At 42.8% G+C, this 27,093-nt stretch overlaps 1 protein-coding gene across 6 annotated transcripts in view; it reads left to right on the top strand.

Moving 5' to 3' along the window:
- Nucleotides 1-27,093, top strand: part of STXBP5L (syntaxin binding protein 5L) — a 434,978-nt gene that overhangs the window by 241,109 nt on the left and 166,776 nt on the right. For all 6 annotated transcript variants that reach the window (XM_050956804.1, XM_050956783.1, XM_050956794.1 and 3 more), the window contains 2 exons: nucleotides 2,318-2,381; nucleotides 25,480-25,563. In XM_050956804.1, coding sequence (XP_050812761.1) covers nucleotides 2,318-2,381; nucleotides 25,480-25,563 — 148 coding nt within the window. The remainder of the gene's footprint in view (nucleotides 1-2,317; nucleotides 2,382-25,479; nucleotides 25,564-27,093) is intronic.

The raw sequence follows: 27,093 nt of genomic DNA, 5'->3' as shown, positions 1-27,093 counted from the left end.
CACCTTTGGAGTTCTTTTAACTCCTCATTGCTAGTGGATGCCCAAATTACCCACACCCATCTACAACTGGCAGAAAATTGCCTTCAATCCTGTGTAACTCATATCAGGCCACAGTGATTCTTGCATTTATGATCTCTAAATATTCACTGGGCCAGAGACAGAGAGAAAATGACCCTATAGCCTGGTGATTAGAGCCCTCATCTGAGAGATGGGAGACCAAGGATCCAGTCCTCCTGCTCCAATGACTCCTTAATTTAAAAATATGCTACAGCTTCAACTGGAGACATTGAGGGCACTCGCCACATTAGAATATCCCATAGCTCAGTGGCTAAGGCACTCACCTTATCAGGCGGGGGGGGCTTCAATCAGGGGATCTCCTGCATCCCACCTTACCCACTGTGCTAAAAGTTTTGAGAGGAGTGCTCCTCGTGGAGCTAGGTGGCCTCTGAGCACATCTACCAGATTTGGGCCCCACAGATGAGATAGGTGGAGGAGCACCTATCTTTCCCCAATTGGTGGATGACCCTGGGGCCCTAGGCATCTGAGTGCCTAGAGTGAGGCAGTAGTGCACATGCCCAGAGGCAGAAGCATAGGTGCACAGGGAACTTTTACTGCAAAACCGTAGGCAATGCCTAAAGGGCTAGGCAACAACTGAGTGGAGGTTTTGTAAATGCCAGTGGTTCCTAAATATGGGATTTAAAATGGTAGTTAAGTCCCTAAATCCCCTAGTGAATCTAGCCCTATGTGGTTAATATTTATTTTAATTATGTTTAATGGGGAAAATGCACTAAAAGCTTAAGTATTGGGTGCATAGTATAATCACAGTATAATATCACAGAGAACAATAATGACAAGTCAGTCAATGTCATATGGAAATCCATAAGGCACAGGATCCATTTAGGGCACAGAGTGAGTCCATAGTGCACACAGAGGGAATGCTGAAAAGGTTCAATTTAAAGAGTTTTCTTATTTTTGGTGTCTTGATCATTTTTAGAGAAATCTTCCTAAAATATAGTCTAAGTAATGTAATCATTTTGCTTAAAAATGTTTGGTTATGCAGATTATCGGTTGCTTAATTCACAGAGATAGTTGTAACAATTTATAAGATGGCCTCTATTGTGGTGGAGAGAGATGGAACATGTAAGTAAGAACACATAAACTTAATTTTCGTCACACTTGCAAAGGTTTTTCAGAGATGTAACTGATGACTTCAGCTGAGATACTTTTGACTTACAATGATATAAATAAGAGGAGAATCAGGCACCTACGATCCATAGTCCAAGAAGTCAGCAAGAATATCTGTTTCCATCACCTCTGAAAACCATCCCTATGCAGGAAGAAAAAATCTGGTAGCAACGCTGAAAATAAAAACTTAAAATAATTTTAGAAAGTAAAACAGATAATTGGATTTTGAAGAAGAGGCTTTCTCACTGCATGACAAAGATAGTAATATGGCAACCAAAGTGGGCAAAGAGGAAATAGATAAGGCCCTCCCTACAGCCAACACAAATAGATACCATGCATTATTACCTGAAATAAAAGATCTGCAAACTGATATTCATACTATATTAACAGGGACTGAAGAAGAGATTGCTGCTATGGGGGAAGAGTTGCTTGTTATGGAAAAATGGGTTGGTAAGACTCAGTTACATATTTTCCAGACTAAAATAATAAAGCTGGAACAAAATGAAAGAGGTCTGCCAAATAAAATGGATAGTAATAAGAGAGAGAGGCTAACATTTTATCTACACAGGGACATCCAGGAAATTTAATCCGAATTAACTACAGGTGTGATTTTGAAGTGGATTAGTTAAACCACATTAAATCCCTGTGTAGATGCTGTTGTTCAGAATTAAAGTGGCTTTAATTAAGTTTAATTTAAAGTCACTTTAGAAGTGAATTAAATTAAATCAAATTAAGGGCACTTTAATTCTGAATGAGAGTGTTCACTCACTGTGTAATTAGATACAGTATGAAAGCATCGCTCATATAACAATTTATATCCATTTTTATATATGCAGAATGTATGCCTCATATGCAAAAATAGGTTTTTTTAATGGCTGTTACGCACATTTATCTAAATTGTTCCTCAGCTTCAAACTTACCATGTGTTAGGATAACTGGAATTTGTACAGTGATACATGATTCTACATAAGGGGTAAGGTCTTTTGTTGTTGATTGTGTGCAAATAGCCTTCACCATGGCTATTTTCCAGACGGTTTTGGGGTGCCTTGTCTCCAACATACCTAACATATAACATAAATCTCCTTTTTTATTGAAAGAATTTACATTGTTTGGAATTAATTTTGTTTTGCAGATCCACAAAGACTCACCCTGGCCCAGTTGTACACCTAAGTGATAGCCCAAGAGATGAGGGAAAAGTGAGTACAGTAACTAATGATGTACAATATTTTAATTATGTAAAATATTTCAACATTTCATAGCTCTCCCTAACCTTAGCAGTTTTTCCTTTTCACTCATTCACTACTTAGTCACTTGCTTCCATTATACCATCCTGAGGTCACTCTAAAATATTGCCTGGGAAAACTTTTGGAAAATGTTGTAATTCCCTTTCTGCTGTACTGAGAAAAATATTATGGTTTGAAATATATGCTATATTTTGAAGTCCTCATTCAAGCAAAGCTACTGTTGACTGAATGGTAGGTTTTCCTGGGTAAAAATGAGATAAACTGTGTAAGGACTTCAGAATTTGACTAAGTATGTATTACAATGGGCACATTTATGAATTATTGTCTTTGACAAGAATATTGATGGCAATATTCCATAATTGGAATTGGAGCTTGCTGCTATTTGTAAACAGAGTAGAAGACAGCAAAGAGCTGTCAATCATGAAAGCCAAGGACCCCACAAGCCCAGCTCCTGACTCCAGTTCCTCAGACAGGCAGGCAGTTTCAGAGCTCATGCTAGTGTGGCCACCTTTCTCCAGTTCTAATGGCTCTGCATCATGCTCTAGGCCCTCCTCCATCCCATGAGAAGCTTTTGGTTCTAGGTCTGTCCCTATTGGCTCCCTTCTCTTCATTCACTCTCCAGACCTTCATGCTTTGGACAGAGGTTTACCCGCCATTAAATAATAATAATAATAATAATTTTTTCCAAAAGAAAAATTTCTCCAGTCTGGACCTTTGAATCTTTGTTCTTCTCCTCTTAGGAGGATGATACATAAGGTCAAAGCCACCGAGGGGGAAAAAAAAACAAAAAACAAAACATACTTTAGTGTAGCCTTCCCTTTTTTGCCCCTGAAATTTGTCCCATGAAGAGAGTGAGTTATCCAAACCAGAATCCATTAACTCTAGGGTGACCAGATAGCAAGTGTGAAAAATCGGGACAGGGGGTGGTGGATAATAGGTGTCTATATAAGAAAAAGCCCCCAAAATCAGGACTGTCCCTATAAAATCAGGACATCTGGTTACCCTAGTTAAATCTGACTAGGACACTCAGGAGATGTTTTTTCAAGTAGAATTTGAGGCCACTACTCTGTTAAAATAGCTCGTTGTTGGCCTCCAGGCTGAACCAGCCAAGCCAATGAGAAATTACCTCCCCAGAGACCTCCAGAAGGAGTTGGTGATTCTTCCTGATGAGGTAGTAAGACACTACCGTCAACAAGTAGAAGTTTCCCAGCAATCAGAAAACTTATGTTCCATAACCAGTATTAATGTTCTTCTGTAGGACACTGTCACAACTCTGAATCCTTGGAAGTACCTTAATAAGTAGAGCTTCTTAGTAACAGTTGCTATATAAAATATCAAACAGTAAAATTAAAAATATCAATTATGACCATTAACCACACCTCTAAGAGTTTATATAATAATGGTCAACAAAAATATTTATATATCTTCTTTAGAGATCTAGGAACACATTCCCAGTTTTTGCAGAATGAATGCAGGATACAAACAGCCAGAACATTGCCTGCTGTCTAAATGTTCTTCATTCAAAATACCATCTGGGTAAAATTTAGAATGATCATCAATAATCCTATTGTGCAAAGAGTTGGATATTGTCAGCAACAAAACAAGCCATCGACAAGATAACAATATACAGACAACTACACTATATAGGTATGTTGTCAGTGGTAGTGGAGTGAGGACCTTTGCCTGTGTTTTGCAGCTTAACATTAAACTACATTTCACAATATATTTGTCAATCTGAGTGTTTCTGATAGGTATTGGAGAAGGCAGAAATTATGCAGGCTACTACAGAAATGCTAGTATTGTTGCATGTTCAGAAGTACCACCACCTCGTCAAGCATACCAAGGGAATGTCTAATACTCTGTTATGTTTTCTCTGCACTACAACCACTCTCTTCTTGTGACAAAACCTTGCACATGTTTTAGTTGGGGCCACCTACTCAGCATCTTCCTTCCCCTTCATCATCCTGAGGAGATCTGCAAAAAACATCTGTGAGAAGAAATAGCAGTAGTACCATATCACAACCAGGACACGGGAAGTCTGACCTAATGGTCTGAGCAGGAGTCAGGACCCAGGTCAGGTCAGATACCAGGAGATCAGAGTCTGAGATATGCCTGAGGGCAAACCAAGAATCAGATGTCAGGAGGCAGGCAGGGTCAGGTTACCAGGAGACCAGAGGCAGGCAGTAGGAGCAAGTGGTTTGAGCATTGGCCTGCTAAACCTAGGGTTGTGAGTTCAATCCTTGAGGGGGCCACTTAGGGATCTGGGGCAAAAATCAGTACTTGGTCCTGCTAGTGAAGGCAGGGAGCTGGACTCGATGACCTTTCAGGGTCCCTTCCAGTTCTAGGAGATAGGTATATCTCCTATTATTATTATTAAGCAGTGCAAAGGATGCAGTCCTAAGCAGGAGAAACGCCATTGCCTGGACAATTTCTTGTTCCTGTGCTTTGTTTAAATAGAAGCAGGGAACCAGTCAGGACCCCAGAGTTCCGACAGTCAGATCCCCATAGTGGAGTCCTGTCAGAGTTGAGCTTCTAGTTCTGGGTCAAAAGATGGCAGGTGTGAATTAACTGGCTCCTAAGAGCTCTGTGAGGCAAAGCTTGATTTGGAAAGTGATTAAAGCCCAAGATCTCCCTGGTAGCATTCTCTGAAATGCTTCAGTTCTACTTTGAGTGCTTGCTCATGTCCATTCCACGTTAGGTCTGTGCATGCCGCTTGCACCATTGCCAGAGATTTTTCCCTCAGTAGTATAGCCTGTCTTTAGAATGTCATGAAGGGAGTGAAGATAACAGCCCATTAACTGAGTTGGAGGAAAGAATAAAAATGTCCTTATCCTCAGAACACAGTTGGGCATTAAAATCTACCTAAAGAGCAAAGATTTCTAATAGAAATATTCTGAATTAACACGTCAATAAAAGATTCAAGCTCTGCTCATAAAGACTCGTTGTAGAAAGGAAAGCGCAAAGTGGGAAATTGAACATTAATGGTAATAAAATAGATTTATCTGTGAAAATAATACTGTTGGCCTACAGATAGGTTACCAGATGTTAACGTTCAAGTTATGACACTTAACTCTGTAGAAGCAAGAAAGGCCAGTCTTTCTCTCTTTGCATGTGCAACACCTCCTTTTAAAAAGGATTGAAAGTTCTGTAGCTATAAGCACTCATTCTTTGAAAGTCAGGTTTCCTGGAGGAAAACTAAATCAAACAAATACATTATTCCTAACATCCAAATCCTAGGATTTACTTTTAAGGCTAGCAGTATTACATGAAATACTTTTGATAGAGGTTTTACTATCAGGCCTATCTAGTCAATCCACCTCTCTTTCTAGGGCTTCAATGGAAAAATTGCCATGAAAAACTGCACCATTAGCTTTGTGATTAGACCTAATTCTCCCAGGATTGTGATCTTCAATTCTCTGGATGGCTTATAGGTCATATAACAACAGGGTCTGAGGCCAGATCATTTGGCAAAAAATGGGATATAGCCCAACTGGTTTTGCTTCGGTGACCTGATCATTTATTTTGTTGTGGAGGATTACCAGACACACCAGTTTAGAAGAGAGAAAAAATCGGCTTACATTCTAATTGATTTTCTACTAGATTTGTCTGTCTCACTCTTCCTATGAAATGTATTTAGAGAGAGAGGAAACAGAAATGAGGGGAATATCAATAAATGAATAAGACTTTAATTTGATGACTGTTTAGTTTGGCCTTGGTTGTTTTCAGTAACTCAGTTATGCTATGGAAAGTTTTGTCTGCAGCCATGGGAAATGGGGGAACCTGTTTCCATGATAGACAGCTATGACCTGCCTTCATATTTTTCTCAGTAGACATAATACAGCACAATAGTGGAGGGTTACCAGACATATTATAGTATAGAAAAAAAATTAGCAGGTAAGCCATGATTTTTTTCACACTAGAAGCCATCTAATATACTAAATATTCGAAAGAAAATTAGTATGGCTAAAGTAAAATAGGCACAATTTAGATGTAATACATAATTTTCTGTGATTATTATCAATCAAAGTTCTATGGGAATTTTATATCCTTCATTCTTCTTTGAGATGTGTTTCGCAAGGCCATTCCACTTCAGGTGTGTGCACACCAAGTGCATCAAAGCTGGAGATTTTTTTCCTGTAGCAGTGCCCATCAGGGCATTCATGTGCCTTCCACAAACTCATGCTGACAGCCGAAGGTATAAAGGATGAAAATTCCCCAATCCCTCTCAGTTCTTTCTCACCACCTGTGATCAGTAATTGGAATGTGTGTGCTTGTCACACTCCTTTCCCTTTCTCTTAAAAGATAATTTTTCCTAAAAGTTATTGTTGTATATAGTTAGGTTAGTTTAATGTAACTATTATTTTTGACAAATTTTTGCTAGGTTATTGTTTTGTTTGGAGTTTTTCCAGCTCGGTACTGAGACATGCCTATGTCTCGAGGGTGTAAGCACTGTTCTGGCTGTAACAAGTCTATTCCAGTCAACAATCTTCACTCACATTGTTTGAAGTGTTTGGGAGAAGGATACCTTAGGCATAGGTGCTCTATCTTCAGGGGGTTTAAGACCAGAACTAAGAAGTCTAGGAAGGTAGGGCTCCATATAGAAGCTGCTCTGTACTCCAGTTGGAACCCAGCCACTCAGTACAGAGGGATTCAGACTCTACTCTGCCAAGGAGTGCACCGCCAAACTTAGCCGTATCCCCTCATCAGAGGGAGCCAGAGAGAAGACACCATTTTCTTTCTCCTCTACCACACAAATGGCAGAAGAAATCAGATGCCTCGTTGGATGCAGCCGACTCAGCAGCCAGGACTCTGGCCTCGGGTGTTGCCATGAGGCGCATCTCATGGCTTCAGGTTTCAAGCCTCCCACCGGAGCTGCAGTATACCATTCAGGACTTGCCATTTGATGGTAAAGGTCTCTTCTCAGAAAAGACTGACCTCAGGCTGCAAAGCCTGAAGGACAACAGGGTCATAATGCGCTCTCTCAGCATGCATACACCGGTGACCCAGTGTGGGCCTTTCCATCCCAAGCCTCACCGCCCATACTCTGCGCCTAGACAAAGACAGGACTTTGGCAGGCGGCGCAGCCGAGGTGGTCGTAGATGACAGTCAGGACCCCAAGGGGGCCAAAATCAAGGTCCCTCGAAGCCACCAGCCGAACCAAAGACGAACTTTTGAAGGTGCGCCCGAGAGCGGCGTACCAGTTACAGGCCAGGATCCTTCTCCTCCCTTCTCCAACCGTGTCTCCTACTTCCTCCCGGCGTGGTCCCAGTTAACTTCAGATCGCTGGGTCATACGCACAGTGGAGTATGGGTACCACCTCCAATTTATTTGAACCCCGCCCTCCCACCCTCCAACCCCATCCCTCTTCAGGGACCTCTCTCACGAGCAATTCCTCTTGCAAGAGGTGCGGACGCTCCTTGCCATGGGAGCTATAGAGGAGGTAGCAAAGGAAGAAAGGGGCAAGGGGTTTTGCACCTGTTATTTCCTAATCCCCAAGTCGAAAGGAGGTCTCAGACCTATCCTAGACCTGCAAGGACTCAACCAGTTTATGACAAAGGTGAAGTTCTGCATGGTATCCCTGGGGACCATTATCCCGTCCTTGGATCCTGGAGACTGGTATGCCGCCCTCGATATGAAGGACGCGTACTTTCACATCGCCATTTTTCCTCCACACAGGAAGTACCTCTTCTTCGTAGCCAACCGTCAACACTTCCAGTTTACGGTCCTGCCGTTTGGCCTTTCTGCAGCCCCAAGGGTATTTACAAAGTGTATGGCCGTAGTCGCCGCCTATCTCCGCCGACGTCGGATACACGTTTTTCCGTATCTGGACGATTGGCTCATCTGAGGGGCCTCCGAGACACAGGTCACCCAGCATGTGGGCATTGTCAAGGACCTATTCACACATCCCACACAGAGGTTAGACTTCATAGGAGCTATCCTGGACTCCAATCTAGCCAGGGCCTGCTTACCGCAGCCGCGGTTTCAGGCAATGGCAACAATCATCCGAGGTCTACACAATTTCCCGACAACGTCGGCTAGCACTTGTCTCGGTCTCCTGGGTCACATGGCTGCCTGCACGTTTGTAACCAAATTTGCCAGACTCCGCCTCTGTCCTCTCCAAGCTTGGCTCAACTCGGTATACCGCCCAGGCAGGGACCCAATAGACATGATAGTCACCATTCCCCCGAGCACCCTAGGCTCCCTAGACTGGTGGCTAACTCCTTCCCTGGTGTGTACAGGGCTGCTGTTCCATCCACCCCAACCCACCACCAGTTCCAAGTCCCTGATGAAGGACGCATCATCTCTCGGCTGGTGTGCTCACCTCGGACACCTTCGTACTCAAGGCCTCTGGTCATCTCAGGAGCTGGCATTACACATAAATATCCGAGAACTGAGAGCAGTCCGCCTGGCATGCCAGGCGTTCCAGCAACATTTACAAGGCCGTTATGTCTCAGTGTTTACAGACAACGCAATGGCCATGTACTACATAAACAAGCAGGGAGGGACACGATCCTCCCCCCTTTGTCAGGAGGCCATCCAACTCTGGGACTTTTGCATAGCCCACTTGATATACCTGGTAGCGTCCTTTCTCCCAGGGGTTCGGAACACTCTGGCGGATTGACTCAGCAGGTCCTTCCTGTCTCATGAGTGGTCGATCCGCCCAGACGTTATTCATTCTGTTTTCCAGAAGCGGAGATTTCCCCACATAGACCTGTTCGCTTCCCACGCGAACAGGAAATGCCAGATGTTCTGCTCCTTCCAAGGTCTCTCCCCGGGATCGATTTCGGACTCTTTCCTGATGCTGTGGCAGAGCCAGCTGCTTTATGCCTTCCCACCGTTCCCGCTGGTTCACAGGATCCTGCTAAAACTCTGCAGGGACAGAGCATGCCTAATCATGATCGCTCCAGCATGGCCCAGGCAGCACTGGTACACCACATTGCTTGACCTGTCGATAGCCAACCCAATTACCCTGCCACTCCACCCAGACCTCATAACTCAGGACCATGGCAGGCTTCGCCACCCAGACCTGCAGGCCCTTCACCTCACGGCGTGGCTGCTGCGTGGCTTTACCAGTCAGAGTTATGTTGCTGTGCATCAGTATGACAAGTTCTCCTGGGTAGCAGGAAACCTTCCACCCGGTCAACATATCTGGCCAAGTGGAAGCGTTTCTCCTGCTGGTGTGCATAATCTTACTCCCACTGAGGTCTCGATTCCCTCTATCTCTGGCCTCCCAAACAGCAGGGCCTAGCAGTATCATCACTGAGGGTACACTTGGCAGCCATCTCTACCTTCTTCCACCCAGGGGAAGATGGCCATTCCGTGTTCTCATACCCTATTGTTTCGAGGTTCCTCAAGGGCTTGGAACGCTTATACCCCCAAATACGCCGCCCAGTCCCAACCTGGGACCTCAACCTGGTTTTAACCAGGCTTATGTCTCCCCCATTCAAGCTGTTAGCAACCTGCTCGCTACTCTACCTGTCTTGGAAGACAGCTTTCCTCGTAGCCATTACATTGGCCAGACGAGTCTCCGAGCTTAGGGCTCTTACGGTGGATCCGCTGCTGTACACTGTGTTCCACAGGGACAAGGTGCAGTTGCGGCCACACCCGGCATTCCTCCCTAAGGTGGTTTCAGCCTTTCATGTTAACCAGGACATCTTTCTCCCGATCTTCTTCCCGAAGCCACACTCAACGTGATGGGAGCAACAATTGCACTTCCTGGATGTTTGTAGAGTGCTGGCATTTTATATTGAGCGGACAAAACCGTTTCGTAAAATGCCCCAGCTCTTTGTCGCGGTAGCAGACCGAATGAAAGGCCTACCTGTTTCCTCTCAGAGGATCTCATCTTGGGTGACGGCGTGCATCTGCACTTGTTATGATTTGGCTCATATTTCCCCAAGCCACATCACCGCGCATTCTACCAGGGCTCAGGCTTCATCTGCCGCCTTCCTGGCTCGTGTACCTATCCAGGAGATACGTCGTGCAGCTACCTGGTCTTCAGTCCACACCTTCACTTCACATTATGCTCTGGAGATGATGCAGCCTTTGGCTCAGCAGTTTTGCATTCTGCAACATCTCACTCCGTCCCCACCGCCTAGGTAAGGCTTGGGAATCACCTAATTGGAATCGATATGAGTAAGCACTTGAAGAAGAAAAGACGGTTACTCACCTTTGTAACTGTTGTTCTTCGAGATGTATTGCTCATATCCATTCCAAACCCGCCCTCCTTCCTCATTGTTGGAGTAGCCAGCAAGAAGGAACTGAGGGGCGGTTGGGTCTGCAGGGGTATATATCTGACGCCATAGCGGCGCCACTTTAGGGGACGCCCAGCCGACCCACTGAGTGTTGCTAGGGTAAAAATCTTCCAGCGAACGTGCACACGGCACGCGCACACCTAATTGGAATGGATATGAGCAACACATCTCGAAGAACAACAGTGTCCTTGGTAACACATACTCAGCACCATTGGTCTTCAGTACAACAGTAACCAAAAGCTCTACTGTTCAGCTGGGCAGATGAACAGTACCATCATCAGGAAAGCCGCTGATGCTTCCCTGTACCACCTACTTCTCGTCAATCCAGGTCCCAGCCTCCTACTACACCACCCAGTACTACAGGACCTTGGCCCTCAGATTGTACTTCTCCTTATTGGAGTCAGAAGTGGAATCTTACACACTGAGATCCCATTACAGAAGGTCTGAGATTTCCCTTCATTCATCCTTGTGTAGATTGAGCTCATGGCACTGGCAATCTCTCAAGAGCAGGTCCAGTGATAGAATGCCTTGGGGTTCGGTCCTTGTTCCATATCCAGCAATTGTTTTTTTGGACTCCATACAGTATCCCTCCAGATTCCAGGTCCTCATCTCCTAGACCCTCCCTACTACTAAGTCTCCATCAAGGCACTAGATTCTACCTGATACTGATCCTGGTACTGATCCAGGTACCAAGCAAGCAGTGGAATTTACGCCTCCAGTATGTGGCCTGTCTGGGAGAGAGGTTCTGCAACCATCAAAACAAGTGGATACTGAGCTGCCACCACTGAATAAACACTTCTTCTCCAGGTTCTGAATGATCCTTCCTGATTTCTGATGATTACAAGACATAACAGGAGTTTATGAAAAGGTCCCAAGCTCCCCAAGTAGACAGATGGAACTGGGACATATAAATCATGCTGTGCTTAAATTCCTGGATCCATCCTATCCATTCATGTTAACTGTGATGCCTCAAAGATTGCTGTCCAGTTTGCACTTGAACAAATTAATGATCTCAGTTGGTGCAGATGAGTGTTTTTTGGAGGTTGCAAAGTAAATGAATCATAGAATTCTCAAAGCAGGACCAATCCCCAACTAAATCATCCCAGCCAAGGGAACCCAAGTCTTTGGCTACAGAACTTGGTGTGTGGCTATTGTGGAGGCCTTCAAGTCCTGTTGTCCATATTTACTGGGTACAGAATTCACAGTGTAAACAGACTACAGTGCCCTACAGTGGCTCCTTGCAAAGCAGCAACCCAGAAAGTTGCCTGTGGAGATGGATTCACAAAGTGCCTGAATATACATTCACAATTCACAATAAACATGGAAAGTAACATGTAGTTGTGGTTGCTCTCAGCCAGGCCAGGGCAGACCCAACTGAGGAATCTTTGCTGTTTCTATCTTACACTTAGAGGCTTTTACAGTTAGGCCTGTCTCTTTGAGCTTTAACAGTACAGTCCCCAAGAATTTCTTGTGATCAGACCAAGAGTTGCTAAAGATTACAGCATCGTCAGCATACTCTTGTGAAGTTCTGTAATCCTTATAACATTTGGTTGACCAGCCTCTGAAAAGTGGATACTACATTCATTAACTCAGATGGTTACATTTTGAATTCATACAGTCCCATATCAGTAATAAAAGCAGATTCTGTGTATCTTCATATAAAGTGATTTGCCAGTAATCTTTCACAAGGACAAACATGCTAAGATATCTAACTGTGGCAAAATATCCAGTATATCATCAATTCTGGGAATACAATAAATATCTGGACCAGTGACAGCACTGAGTAGCCTACAATCAACACAAAATCTTACAAAGTTAACTTTCTTGGGGACCAAGACAACTGGAAGCACCCAGGAACTCTCAGATTCTTTAATCACCCCCAGGTGCAGCAAGTTTTGAATTTCTGAGGGCTTGTCTACACTGGCACTTCACAGCGCTGCAACTTTCTTGCTCAGGGGTGTGAAAAAACTGTTGCCAGCACTTTAACTTTGCCAGTGTAGACTAGCCCTTAGGGTGAATTTGCTCTTGTACCTTGCCAGTGGTATGAGATACCTGGCTGAGTGCCAACAGTGAGTCCTCATTGATGATTTATGGGTCATCCCGTTACTTCTTCCTGGTTTGGTGGAAGACACTTGCGTGTTTGTAGCACAGACGGTACTTCTCCCTTTTCAATTAGGGTTAACTCACTGTGTATTTCTAATACCGTCAAGTGATGAGTCATTTTGGCATTCAGCCATCAAAGCAATGAGGTGTGACTTGGTAGTTTCCCCTTCAACACAACAAATCATGTTTACTATGGCTTTCCTACTGTGATGACCTTTAAGCCTATTCACATGCACCGGCTGTGGGATAGCTTTACTCTGAGGTCTTTTAACATGATATGTACATTCAGTCACCTCTTGTACCACTTCAAAAGGTCCCTCCCATGAATTCTACATTTTGTATTTTTTCACAGAGATAAGCACCAGTTCCAAGTCTCCTACTTCAAAAGAATGTTTACAAGTATATTTATCATACCATGTCTTTTGTTTGGATTGGCTGTCCCTGACATGTTCCCATCATTTTAACTACTTCCTGAACAACTATACATATTCACAAAAAGAACAGGAGTACTTGTGGCACCTTAGAGATTAACAGATTTATTTGAGAATAAGCTTTCGTGGACTCCTGTTCTTTTTGCGGATACAGACTAACACAGCTGCTACTCTGAAACCTATACATATTCAGTTACTGTTCCCCCTCTGCCTCAGTGTCCTCTTCCCTGGAGTCCCAGATGAGACTTAGGATCCTCTCACTTTCCTGCTATATAGAAAGTCAAATCGGGCGAACCCCGTGGATTCTCAGGGAATCTCCCTATAAGCAAAATAACATATAGGGTAACATTTCATCCCAATCACTGGCTCTTTTGTTCACATACATTCCCAACATTGATTTCAGTGTCCCATTGAACCTCTCCACCGCACCATTTGTTTCTGGGTGATATGGGGAGTCGTTTAGTTGTTTCACTGCACACAACTTGAATAGCTGAGACATGAAATTTGACTTATATTCTGATAAAATCTCTTTAGGGAAACTCACTCTGTTAAAAATAGTGAAAAGGGCTTTCACCACAGAATCAGCCTCTATTTTAGTTAGAGCAACTGCTTTGGAGTATCTAGTGGCAAAATCCACTATCACCACGATACGTTTTTTTCTGCCTTTGGGTAGGACATGGCATAAGACCCACAAAATGATACCCTATAAAATGCCTCATGTATCACAGGCAAGAAATGTACAGAGACTTCTTGGGTTCTGCAGGTCTCTCTCTCTTTTGACATAATTCACAAGACTCGCAATAGTCTCCCACATCATTCAGTGTCCCTGGCCAATAAAAAAATATTCTTTAACCTATCATAGTTCTTCTTTGCTGGCCCTGAAATGACCAGCAAAAGCATAATCATGTGCTAACAACATTAAGTCCCCTTGGTGCTGGACAGGCACAACCAGTTCTTATAAGGTTTCTCAGGGCTTTTATCTTTCCCTATGGATGCTTCCCTGTACAATCTCCCTTCCTCTTCAGAAAAATCTTTCCCTATTTCCCCTCACTGGAGTCCCCTTGAGGATGTAACCACAGATGCTTTCTCATCTTCAAAGCCCCAGCTACAGACAACCTGAACAGCCTCTCCAAGTTACTGGGAATAACTCCTCCCCCTTTAACTCTGTATGCTTGCTACTGGCCTGTGCTATGCAGGAGCTTACCTTGGCCCCTCCCACACCTGAAAGCACATTGATTTCTCCCGCTGGGCTGGCATTGGAGCTGTCCCTTTCCCCCAGCTTTGTTGTCTGTACGATTTTCTTCTGAGATCTCAAAACAATATTCCTTTTTGCTGCAAGTTACTGTATTAACCCATTTAAACATAGACAAGAAGTGCTGTTGAAATACTGTCCAGCAGCCCAACTTTCAGTGTTCCCTCCAGAACTTCCCCCTCCACGGGTACTTTAGCCAAAGGTAAAGTGAATTTGTATCGTCCCAATGCTAGGAGTTCTGCATTCTCCCCAGCGAGCATGTCTGACTATGCTTTCCCTGACCAAAGAAATCTGTGCATCAGTGTCTCGCCACCCAGTGCATCTTTGTCATTCACCTTGGCAACTTTAACAAATACCATGTCCACCTCCTGTGGGTCAGACCTCACAAATTTAATCAGGAAACCTGTAAATACCTCTTGGGATACTGCATCAACCTGGGCTGGATGGAGTATGGGTTTAGCTTCTTTCAGTTTAAGGCAATTATTCCTCAGGTGTTCAGTGCAATCACACATGAAACACCATGGACTGCTCTCCTGTACCGGGGGTCTGCGAGGGAGATTCCCAAGGCAGGATCTATTCTGGAGTGAAGAGTGCTTGAGCTCCAAACTTACCTGCTTCTCCTCAGTGACAAAATTGGGGCCCCTCTTAGAACTGGGCTTCTATTGTTCCCCCTGTGGCTTGCTTATTTGTCACTGGCTTGTATGTAGGAATCAGTCAGGATCTACTGCTTTTTGGACAGAGTCCATGGATTTATCCCAAATAGCATGTTTGATGTCTTCAGAATATATGCTCAGGAGCTGCGTCTGTGCAAAGAGATCAAACAACTATTCATAACTCTGCCTCCTTCACCTTGACTCTTTTTTTTTTAATCAAATCAGACATTTTATACTGATATGTTCTATGACTCATCTAGTCTTGCATTTTGAGAGCTCTAAATTTAAATCTATACACTTCAGGAGTAATTTGAAACCTTTACAATACAACCTTTTAAAACTCATATTTCAAAGCCTTATCAATTGGCATTTCATTAAATACATTAAATGCTTTACCCAAGAGCTTACTAATCAGAGTTGGGATTTTCTTGTCCTCTGGAACTTTCTATACCTCATATAACCTCTCAAAAACAGTAAAGTATTCTTCAGTGCCATCTGTTTCTTTGTATGTAGGGCACAGCTTGTCCCAGCTGAGCATTCCTTGGATGGAGGGCATACCTAAGGACTGTGGGATCTGCTCCTCCCTGTCCATTATGCTCTGGGCATACAGCCTTTCCTTCTCATTTTCTTGGATATCTTCGCTTTCAGTTCCAGCGATGATTGGTGTGCAGCTGCTTTCTTCTCCTCTTGGGTATCCTTTGCCTCTCAGCTTCCACGGCCCACCAGTGTGCTGCTTCTTGTTCTTTAGCTCTCTAGGCAGCTTCTCATTTTTGGTGTTTACGCTCTTTGCCTTTCTCCTTATCTAACTATTTTTGGTGTTTATGCTCCTCTTTTATTCTGTCATTCTCCACCCTAGCCACTTCGAACTTTGTGGTTGCTTCACTAACAGTAATGTTTATATTTTATTCTTTTTCTATTTCCTTACTTGAAACAAACAAAAAATAATGAAACTGTAACTTCTCTTTAATCTGTTCTCAATCTTCTGATTTGTGAATCACTTAAAGCCAGTTTATCAGTGCTGCAAGTGTGAACCTCAGTTAACCAACAAACTGTGTAAATCCTGCCAACTATGCCAAGGTGATGTTTTGGGGTTCACCCAGGCCAGTAAAGGATTCAGTCAACATCTGCCTTGTAACCTTAGGTATCTTGTGGCTATGCAGCATTAGTTCAGAGCTCTGACCCCCAACAGCCTGCCAGTGGCCCGCAAGCCTCGCCATGGCTATGTCCAATTTGGATCCGCCTCACAGGCTGACATTAGTAGCATTCCAGCCTTGAATTTGCCCCAAAATCATTTTCATGCAGGGTCCTGTCTCTCTCATTGGTCCCTCACAGAAAAAGTATTAGGCTTGCTGCCTCTACAGAGACCGTGTAACTTTCTAACCTGTCAGCTTAATAGAAGCACACACTGTACTGATCTTATCTAGAACTCATGATTTATAATGAAAACAAAACAATTTTATTAACAAAAGAGCATGGAGTAAGTTATACCAGGTAAAAGACATTAAAGTAGCGATCCTTAAAAGTAGATAAAAGTGAAAACAGGCATCTAAAGATCTAAAACTTACCGTTCATACGCCTAATTTTTTTAGTAAAAAAGGGAAGCACCAGAGAAGGGAGTCGGCTTATGAACGGGTGTAGAAAGAGGGAGAGATGAGACACAGCTCTTCCCCCCAACAGAGGGAGCAAGGAGAGACAGCACAGCGAGCAGAGCCAGAAGGGAAGAGGCAGGGCCAGAGTCTCTCCACTTCTGGCCATGCTGCTCTCCCCCCAGCCTCAAAAGCAGCTGCTGCTCCGGGGCTGCAGACTGTGGCCACGCCACGCAGCCCAGCCCGCTGGAACATGCTGTGGCTGCGCTGCCCATCCTGCTGGAGCAGCTCCAGCTAGGCAGAGACATCCTCCCCTGGCCCTCCCCAGGTAAGGTAGGAAGGGATGGGATGGGGAAAGTGTGGGGGTCCCCGGCTAAGGGTGGGGTCATGTGGGGGGCGATCACAGGGTTACTCCCCTGATTCCCAGCTTCTCCCCGCCAAAAAATTTCCCCACCAGTTGCTGTCCCAGCCCGGCAGGGTAAGCAGCTGGCGCGCCGGGACACTTTGTTTACTTAGGTTTACCTCTGTGCCTGTGGACGCTCGAGGTAAACAAATCATCTCGGCCCACCAGCGGCTTATCCTGATGGCCCGGGAGTCAAAGTATGCTGACCCCTGAATTATAGGGTCGGTTTATGAATGAGTCATAAACATTTTCCATTTTTACTTACCCATTTTAGGGGGGGTCGGCTTATAAACAAATCGGCTTATGATCGAGTATATACGGTAATCTAGTAAAATACAGATTTTGTTCAAGATGTTTTTTCTCTAAGCCACAGTCATCTTTCCATCTTTTTATTGGCCAGGACCCATCACAGAGATCAAACTGCTAGGTTTCTTAGTCTCCTTAAAAAGAAGGTTAACTTAGGATTTGCTTCCCTCTCTCGTTATAGTTCAGTGAACCTTTGAAATGTATTCTTTGATGGGTACTCCCAGGTAAAGTTCATTAGTTCATGCTGAGCAAAGGAGCCATGAGGTGTGGAAGATAAGGCTTCTGGTTTGTCTCCTGATTCCTCTCCACTGATGGTAGCTACTATGCAAATGATCTCTTCCTGCTGCAATCTCTGACAAAAACTAATTTGGGCCACACATGGTTTGAGGTGCCAGCAGCTTTCCTTTTTCCGGAGAAAACCTGTTAATCAACTCCCCTGACATACCTGATTTAAACCCCTTTTAGGCTGTGTCTACACTACAGACCTTACAGCGACACAGCTGTACCGCTGCAACTGCACTGCTGTAAGGTCTCCTGTGTAGTCGCTCTATGTGATGGGAGAGAACTCTCCTGTCAACATAATTAAATCACCTCCAACGGACTGTGGTAGCTATGTTGTTAGGAGAGCATCTCCTGCCAGCATAGCGCTGTCCACACCAGTGCTTTTGTTGGTGAAACTTATGACAATCAGGGGGATGTTTTTTTCACTGACAGACAAAAGTGCTAGTGTAGACATAGCCTAGGTCACAAACTTTAAAGTATAATATGATCGAGTATCCGTAATTCCACATACAGCATTGTTACATATATATTACAATGATGCTATTGACCAGTGTGTTGTTAGTTTTCAAATATCACCTCATAAAGCATATTTTGTACACAAATTATTGCAGTAGTATGTCAGGTGTGAATACAAGGGACAAAGAAGTTAAGAGGGTTGTATTGCCAGCAAGCTTGGAGTGTCTTCAAGTAGTCTTGGAGTGTCTTCAGTGATAACCAAGCACCAGGTCACCTGAGGTATGAAAAGACACTGAGCCAAGTATCCAACAGATTTGTTGGCTGGGCATGGCTGCAGATGTTAATGCCTAGATACTTTCCTCTCTCTTACCTGTCAAGAAAGGAGAGCACCTGCAAAGAGAGAAGTGGGAATGGCTCAATCTAGTAAGACCTGGGGGTTCATAGAGATTGACTTGAAAGGCCCATTATCAGAAACACCAACTGAAAATCAGAATTTGCTGGCAGTCTATGACGCTTTCCCAAAACATGTGGTGGAGCAGTCCCTGAAGGATAAAGAGACTGATAAAGTCATGGCTGCATTGATGAAACACATAGTGTTTAAGTTTGGCCAACCAAGCTGCATCTTCAGTGATCAGGGGAAAGAATTTGAATCACAGTTATTACACGAGGTTTGTCAGCTAGCAACTCCAGGTAACTAAGGTGAGGACCAGTGTAGCCCACTCTGCAATTAATGGAGAAGTAGAGAGAGTAAACTGCACCATTGGTTCTATGCTTAGAGTATTAGTTAGTGAAGACCAACGAGACCCAGTTTGTACAAGAGCTTTTGTTGTCTTTGCATAAAACACCAGCCAGCACTCAACTATCTGTTACTTCCCTTATGAGATTGTTTATTGACTCCACAAATCCATGCTTCCATGGGACTTCATGTTCTGGCATCAAGAACTGATAAGGCCCCTTGCACCTTCACAGGTGAAAGCATAGGTGCCAACTCCCTGGGTGCTCCAGGGTGGAGCACCCATGGAAAAAAATTGTCGATGCTTAGCACCCACTGGCAGCCAGTTCCCACCATCCCCTCCAGTACCTCCCACCCACTGGTGGCCCCGCCAATCAACTCCTCCCCTACCCTCCCAACACCTCCCACCTGCCACGATCAGCTGTTTCACAGCATGCAGGAAGCTTGGACGGGAGGAGCAAGGATGCGGCACTCTCGGAGGATGGGGCTGGAGAGGCGAAGCAGGGGTTTTGGGGTGGAGTGTGGGCAGGAAGAGATGGGGTAGGGGCTTAGAGGAAGGGGTCAGGTGGGGGTGGGGCTGGTAGTGGAACAGGGGGGTTAAGCACCCCCAGGGCCCAGAAGAAACTGGCACCTGTGGGTGAGACACACAGCGAAGACTTATATCGGTGGCCTGAGGACAGCATTTCAAAAGGTGGAGGAACAGATGTGCCAGAAATGAGCATGTCAGTCCTAAGATACCAGGAAAAAGAATTATGTGGCCATCCAGGAAGGAGGGAAGGTGTAGCTATGCAACAGGAAAAAGCAGCCTTGAAAAAATCCTATAGTCCTTTTTGGAGGGGACCTTACATGGCAATTTAAAAATTAAACAACTTATCTTTGCTGATACAAAAAGCAAGAGCTCGCTCCTTTATAGTGCCTTGAGAACTGGTGCACGGATTCATTGAAAGGAGGGGTTGGGCAGACACTGAGGATGTTGAACAATCATCCCAGAGGAATGCACAGGAGGATTCGGAGGTACCTCAGCATGTTTCTGTGTCTCGTAATGGGAGACCAGTTGTGAAGGTGGAATTGCCAGGGTACGCTCAGAATCGCAAGAGACTGCAGTCCTCAACAGACAATCTGTCCACAACAGATATAACCTGAGCACATGAACCTGCATTCACTAATAAGCTAAATCAAATTATGAGTGATGTCTCCATTAATAACGGACTTGAGTGGGTAGATCAACATGGAACCTGTGGGGATGGCAGACTGTCTGGAATCATAAGAGTTTCTGTTTTAAATTTATATTCCGTTAGAGGAGGGGAAATTGTAATGAGCAGTGTAGACAATACCACCACCAATGTATAGTGTTGTATCTTTATGGTGGTTTTAAGTTGTTGTCTTGCATGTTATTGTGTTCTTGCATGTGTTCTTTGGGATTTAGCAGGAAATTCAGCCCTACCTATGCATGCAGGAGTTGGTACTTGCAGTGTGTCGATAAATCCCTGTGATTTTATAAGTGAGTATTATAGAATATAGACATTTTCCACAGTTATGCAATAATTCAAAAAGAATAATAGACTGTGACTAGTCTTCTCCATTTGACTTAAAAAAATCAGTATTTTTCTTAGATAAAGTTGCTTTTATGCTATTTCATACCAACTTCATATGTGGTATGGTCGGGGCTGCTCCAGGCCCCAGCATACCAAGCATGTGCTTGGGGTGGTATGCCGTGGGGGGCGCTCTGCCGGTCGCCGGGAGGGTGGCAGACAGGGCTCCGGTGGACCTCCTGCGGCAGAGCGCCCCCGCAGCATGCCGCCGTGCTTGGGGCAGCGAAATGTCTAGAGCCGCCCCTGGGTATGGTGTGGAAGGTAGAGAGAACTATAAGGGATTGGAGAGCTTGGAGAAAGGAGAGAGAACATAACCAGAAAGAACACACTATATTTGTTCTCATAGGCAAAACACATAACCAGCTTCAAAAGAAATTGGATTTTTACAGGGAGATTTTTAAAAGACCCAGATGGCAGCTAGGTGCCCAGCTCCCACTGAAAGTCAAAGTTTAGTTAAAAACTAAACTGAGATCATTTAAATAAAAAGTAATAAGGCCTGTAATGGTGTGTAATTTAGACCCAGGCTTAAATGAGTTTAGATTATATTAATGTGACTATTCTGAAAGAAGTAACGAAGTAGATGAACTACTGACAAAAATATGTTGTTTACTCCATTTTACAAGCATTTGGGGTAAAGGTGGATTGATGGTCTAGTGGGGTCTAAGTGTACATTTCTGGTTTGGGTGTTGGGTTGTTGGGATATGGATGGCCAGTTGATGCTGTTACCATCGTCCATAGGGATAGTCCATTAATTAAGCAAAGTATATGGTATTTTTTAAATTTTATATTGAACTTTGTATTTTTAACAATGTGAAGTGCCTAGAGTCTAAAACAGGTGATGGAAAAACCTAAATAAATGCTGTACTAGAGGACTGGAAGATAGTCAGTTGTACACCCAGCATTTAAAAAATGAAATATATTATTATTCTGGGAATTATAAACTGGGATGACCCGTTCCTCAGTACTGGGAAAAATAGTGGTGAAAATTATTAAAATTTAGGATCTCCTTCACTAAATGAGTATTATGTGATATTGGTGAACTAGCATGGTTTCTGTAGGAATAAATTATCTAACCAGATAGAATTATTTGAAAAAGTTGTGCAAATGATGTGGTGATTGATTGATTAATTTATTTTAGACTTTCAAAAGGCTTTTGAAAATCTTCCTTCATGCAAGGAAAAAAAACGTCATGACCACAGGGTACAGTCCTATGCTTAATCTGTGCCAGGGCTGAGCCCTGGCACCTCTAGGCTTGGGAGTTCATAGCCCTGGCACCTCTGGGCTTGCTGCATCAGTTATGAATGTAAAAAAATTACTTGTGCCCTGGTAACTGTTTCATTGCAAATTAAGCACTGGTAAAGTCCTATAAACGATTAAGTAGTAGTGTGGTTCAACATTGGAAAATGGGGTGTGGGAGGGAGAATCTCTTCGTCACTTGTATATTGTGGAATTATAGTGCATGAGGAAAAGTCAGGAGGTTGTAAGATATTCAATGAGAGCCTCTAATAATATGTTGAACACAGTGATTAGTTCCTTAGACATTGTCATTCACAGGCCCTATAAATTTTGAAATTCTGTAACCAGATTAACAGCTATAGTAATGAGGTTGTGTCAATCATTCTGTAAAAAGCAACAGTTCTGTTTTTAATAGGACAGAGAAGACTATTATTTTTACTCTTCTTCTTCAAAGGGTTTCCAAATCCATCATAGTTTTCAGCTGAAAATGTTGAGGTCATACCAACCCCACCTTCCCCCTTAGAAATCCTTCTCACAGTAGATTGCTCCAGGATGAGATCCAATTTCCTCTGGGAATGAAGGCTATAGAATTGTTACAAGTGCTGGGGGCAGAAATTAACTTCATCTTGGGAGAAGTATAATCCGTGCTTTAAAGTCTCAAGACTGGTCAGGGCCTTCAAAATACAGGAAGTGTCTTAGGTTCAATGGGGGAGACCATCTCGGTTAGTACAGAGTGATATACCCTTAGCCCAACAGCACCCACAAGAGTGTTCTGAGTGGCTGTCAACGTTCATCCTCACAACCTGCTGGTGTATACATATTTAGACATATAAGCCTCAGTACTCCACTGTATGCATACATATCTTAAGGGCAGTGGAGAAGAGGACCTGACATGAAGCTGATTGCAGCTCCCTAATTTTCAGCCACCCAGTCCTACTGTAAATTAAAGATGCTGCTGTCAAAAGACTTTCTACCAAAAGAGAATTAGGTGTGGAAAAGCCTTACTCTGCCATACCCTTCCTTCTCCTTCCTCCACATAACTTCTCCTCCCTGGACTATCTTTCTTTCATCCCTTCCCCAACAAACACGCCCTCCCCATGATATGTCTCCTCCTTCCAGGGGATGTACAAGCAGGGGAATATCAAGCAAGAGTAGGGAGGTTGTATTAACACTATATACAGCAGTAGTGAGACTATCACTAGAATACTATTCCATTCTGGTGCTCACATTTGCAAAAAGATGTTGAAAAATTGGAAAGGGTTAGAAAAGAGCTACAAAAATTATTTGAGGTCTGGAAAACTTTGATGAACAACTATGGAATCTCAATTTATTTCATTTAGGTTAAGAGGTGCACCTCTACCTTGATATAACACTGTCCTTGGGAGCCAAAAAATCTTACCGCGTTATAGGTGAAGCCGCGTTATATCGAATTTGCTTTGATCCACTGCAATGCACTGTTATTTCGTGTTATATCAGGTTGCATTATATCAAGGTAGAGGTGTATCTACAAATGCCTGCATGGGAAAGAGATTTCTGATAACAGAAAAAAGCATAATGAGATCTAGTAGTTGGAAACTGAAGCAAGGCCAGTCTAAACTAGAAATAAGAAGCAAATTTTTAACAGTGAGGATAATTAACCCTTGGAACCAACTTACTTAGGGATGTGGTGGATTCTCCTATCAATTGCAGTCTTTAAATCGAGACTGGATATCTTTCTAAAATATATATGCTATACTCAAACAGAAATTTGATGCAGAAATTACTGGGTGAGGTTCTTTGGCCTGTGTTATGCAGGAGATCAGACTAGATCAGGGGTTCCCAAACTGGGTTCACGCCTTGTTCAAGGTAAGCCCCTGGCGGGCCTGGAGCTGCTTTGTTTAAACTGAGCTTCCACAGGTATGGCCAGCTGCCTCCTGCAGCTCCCATTGTCTGGGAACAGTGAACTGTGGCCACTGGGAGCGGCGAGCGGCCGTACCTGTGGATGCTCAGGTAAACAAAGCATCTCATGGCCCGCCAGGGGCTTACCCTGAACAAGCCACGAACCAAGTTTGGGAACCCCTGGACTAGATGATCATAATGATCATTTCTGGCCTTAAAATCTATGATAATTATTAGAAAACTAGGAAATTCAGAATCATGTTTACAAGTAACTTAAAAGAATATAATATTGTAAAACATAAATAAACGTTAAAGACAAATGATAACATTCCAAAACATGCAAACATTTCAAAGTATAGAAGTTCACAGAGTACCCAAAGTACTGTAACTCTGCCATGTAAAGATGCCAGCCTCTCCCACCTTCTCTTCTTCACAGAACAATGGTTTCAAAATTGCATTCATATATATGCCATGAAACTAACCTTTTTCTCTTTTCTTGTTATTGCTATAATTTCTTGAACTGGACACAGGAGGATTTCTGTGTAGAAATGCTACCATCTTACATAGTGACACTTAGATTATTGGCTGCCACATGGAATAACAGAGTAAATTATATGTGGTGCAGAGGTACCATCATCTTCTTATAGGTTATGTCTTAAGTAGAACTGTCAAGTGATTAAAAAATTAATTGTGATTAATTGCACTGTTAAACAATAAAAGAACACCATTTATTTAAATTATTTAAATTATTAATTTTTTTAAAATTACATTATTTATTTGTAGATGTTTTGTACATTTTCAAATATACTGATTTCAATTACAACACAGAATACAAAGTGTACAGTGCTCACTTTATATTTATTTTTATATCAAATATCTGCACTGTAAAAAACAAAAGAAATAGTATTTTTCACTTCACCTAATAAAAGTACTGTAGTGCAATCTCTTTATCATGAAAGTTGAACTTACAAATGTAGAATTATGTACAAAAAAACCAATTCAAGAATAAAACAGTGTAAAACTTTACAGCTTACAAGTCCATTCAGTCCTACTTCTTGTTGAGCCAATTGCTCAGACAAACAAGTTTGTTTACATTTACAGGAGGTAATGCTGCCTGCTTCTTCTTTACAATGTCACCTGAAAATGAGAACAGGCGTTCTCATGGCACTGTTGTAGCCGGCGTTGCAAGATATTTACATACCAGATGGACTAAAGATTCATATGTCTCTTGATGTATGTCCAGAGATGCATGTCCTCTGGAATGGTGGATGAAGCATGAAGGGGCATACGAACGTTTAGCATATCTGGCACCTAAACACCTTGCAGTGTTGGTTACAAAAGTGCCATGCAAATACCTGTTCTCACTTTCTGGTGACATTCTAAATCAGAAGCTGGCAGCATTATCTCCTGTAAATGTAAACAAACTTGTTTATTTGAGCAATTGGCTGAACAAGAAGTAGCACTGAATGTAGCTGAACCAGTGGCCAGGCAAACTTTGTCAAGCTCATCAATATCCAGGTGAACTTCCCAAGGATGATCAGAGTTCTCAGAGAACCTCACAAAGGTCATCACAAACCAACATGCCACTCTGATTTTCCTACTGTGGGGTGTATTGACCATTAAAATGTGACCATCATGTTCAGAAATGTGGCTTTGTGCACCACATCTCTGCCAAATTATTCTAATAAACGTAATTTTAACTATGTCTTACCATCCATGCCCAAGTTTGTTCCCTCACTAAAAGAATAATTTTCTGTCTGAGGAGTAATTGTTTCCACCAAAACTGAAACTTAATTTTAGAAAAAAAATACAAAATCATAGAATGCTTAAATATTTTTAAATGTATTTTAGAGTTGAGAAGATAATCATGTTTCTTTTTTTCCCCAGCTATTAATAGGCTATGAAAATGGGACGGTAGTACTCTGGGACTTGCGATCAAAAAGAGCAGATTTAAGAGTTTACTATGATGAGGTAAGTATTTCTCACTCATTCAGAGTAAAGGACAATTTGGTAATGTTTTAAGAAGCAGAAGATATATCTGAAAGGTACGGTTAGTTTTGGAAATGCAATATACCATAATACTTCTTAAAACCATGCCCCATTGGCAGCAAGTATCAAAACCTGGGAACTCTGAGTCTGAATGCATGTGGTATTACTGCTTGAGCTAAAAGACCCCGCTCTCCTAGCCAGTGCTGGAGCAGACTCATCAACTGCTGTATGGCCTACCTACCACTAGAGGGGGACAGAACACCACACCAAGCCTGCATGTGTTACAACAAGAGCTGTGTGAATAACTGATTTTTTGGGTTCTCTGGAAAATCTGAAAAATTAAAAAAAAATAGTTTTGGATCAAAAAATTTTAAAAATACAATGGAAGAAAATTTCTAAAAAGAATCTCAAACTGAAAAAATGAAATATTTCATTTTCACTTTTTTGGAATGTCTTTTGCTTTTTTTTAAAGCATGAACAATTTAGTGTAACTGATGAGAATTTTTTGGTTTTGTCACATCTACATTTTTGCCTAAGAAAAGTTACAGCTCTAGTTACAACTGTGTTTAGGAATTACACTTCATTGTTATCATTACTGGATACTTCTACTTCATTAGTTAATATCAAAGGCAAGTTATTACGTAGGTTTTATATATTACACAAAGACCTAGAGGCTGAGTAGCAGTTGGTTTCAGTATGATATATTCTTACATATCTACTAGACCACTATTTCTTGCAAAACACAGCCCTCATCTTAAACTGACTGGGTAACCCAATTCAGAGAAATACAAATACAGCTCATGGGTAACAGAAAGAGATAAAAGGAGATTTCTGGGAGAAGATCCATGCAGGAACTGTTTTTTCACCCCCCCTCCCTTTTTTAAAAAATGTATGAAGAATACCTAAATAGTTGTGGGGAGCGTTCTCAACTCTAAAAATTGTACGGGCAGGATTCTCATCCTTGGGTCTTGTATTTCTTAGTGTGAGATGGACAGGAATCCCACGAGACCTAAGTGGTTTTGGATCAGCTTGTGAGCCATCTCCTTGTTGGAACATAGGTAATAAATAGTTCAGTGTCTTCTGGGTCATTAGGCAGAGATGGGCGAGGAAACTGTACTCCCTTCTGATGGACAGAAGAATTGAGTGCAAATCAATATTTCCTTTTGCAGATGAGCACTCTGTATCAATTCAGCTAAATTCGGTGAGACTTTATTGGCATGACAAGCCATCCAAACGGTCAGAAAAAGAATAGGTCCTTCAGGTATGACATATGTTAGAAAACCAGACTCCTATTGGTGAAAATAGCTGGATAATTTTACTGTCAAGGCTTTCATAGTTTAGCTTCACAAAGCCAAGCTTAGGAACATAGGAATTGTGTCATTAAATTGACATGTGGTCCATCTAGTCCAGTTTCTGGCAGTGACCTGTACGAGATGCTTGAGAAGAGAATGTCATCTCTACAGGTTCCTCCTTTTATGGACATCACTTGCTCCTTTGGGATTTTCCATGTTT

Source organism: Gopherus flavomarginatus, chromosome 1 (assembly GCF_025201925.1).
Source record: "Gopherus flavomarginatus isolate rGopFla2 chromosome 1, rGopFla2.mat.asm, whole genome shotgun sequence".
Classification (NCBI taxonomy): Eukaryota; Metazoa; Chordata; order Testudines; family Testudinidae; genus Gopherus; species Gopherus flavomarginatus.
Note: the sequence above shows the minus strand (reverse complement) of the source record. Positions and strands in the feature narration are given on the sequence as shown.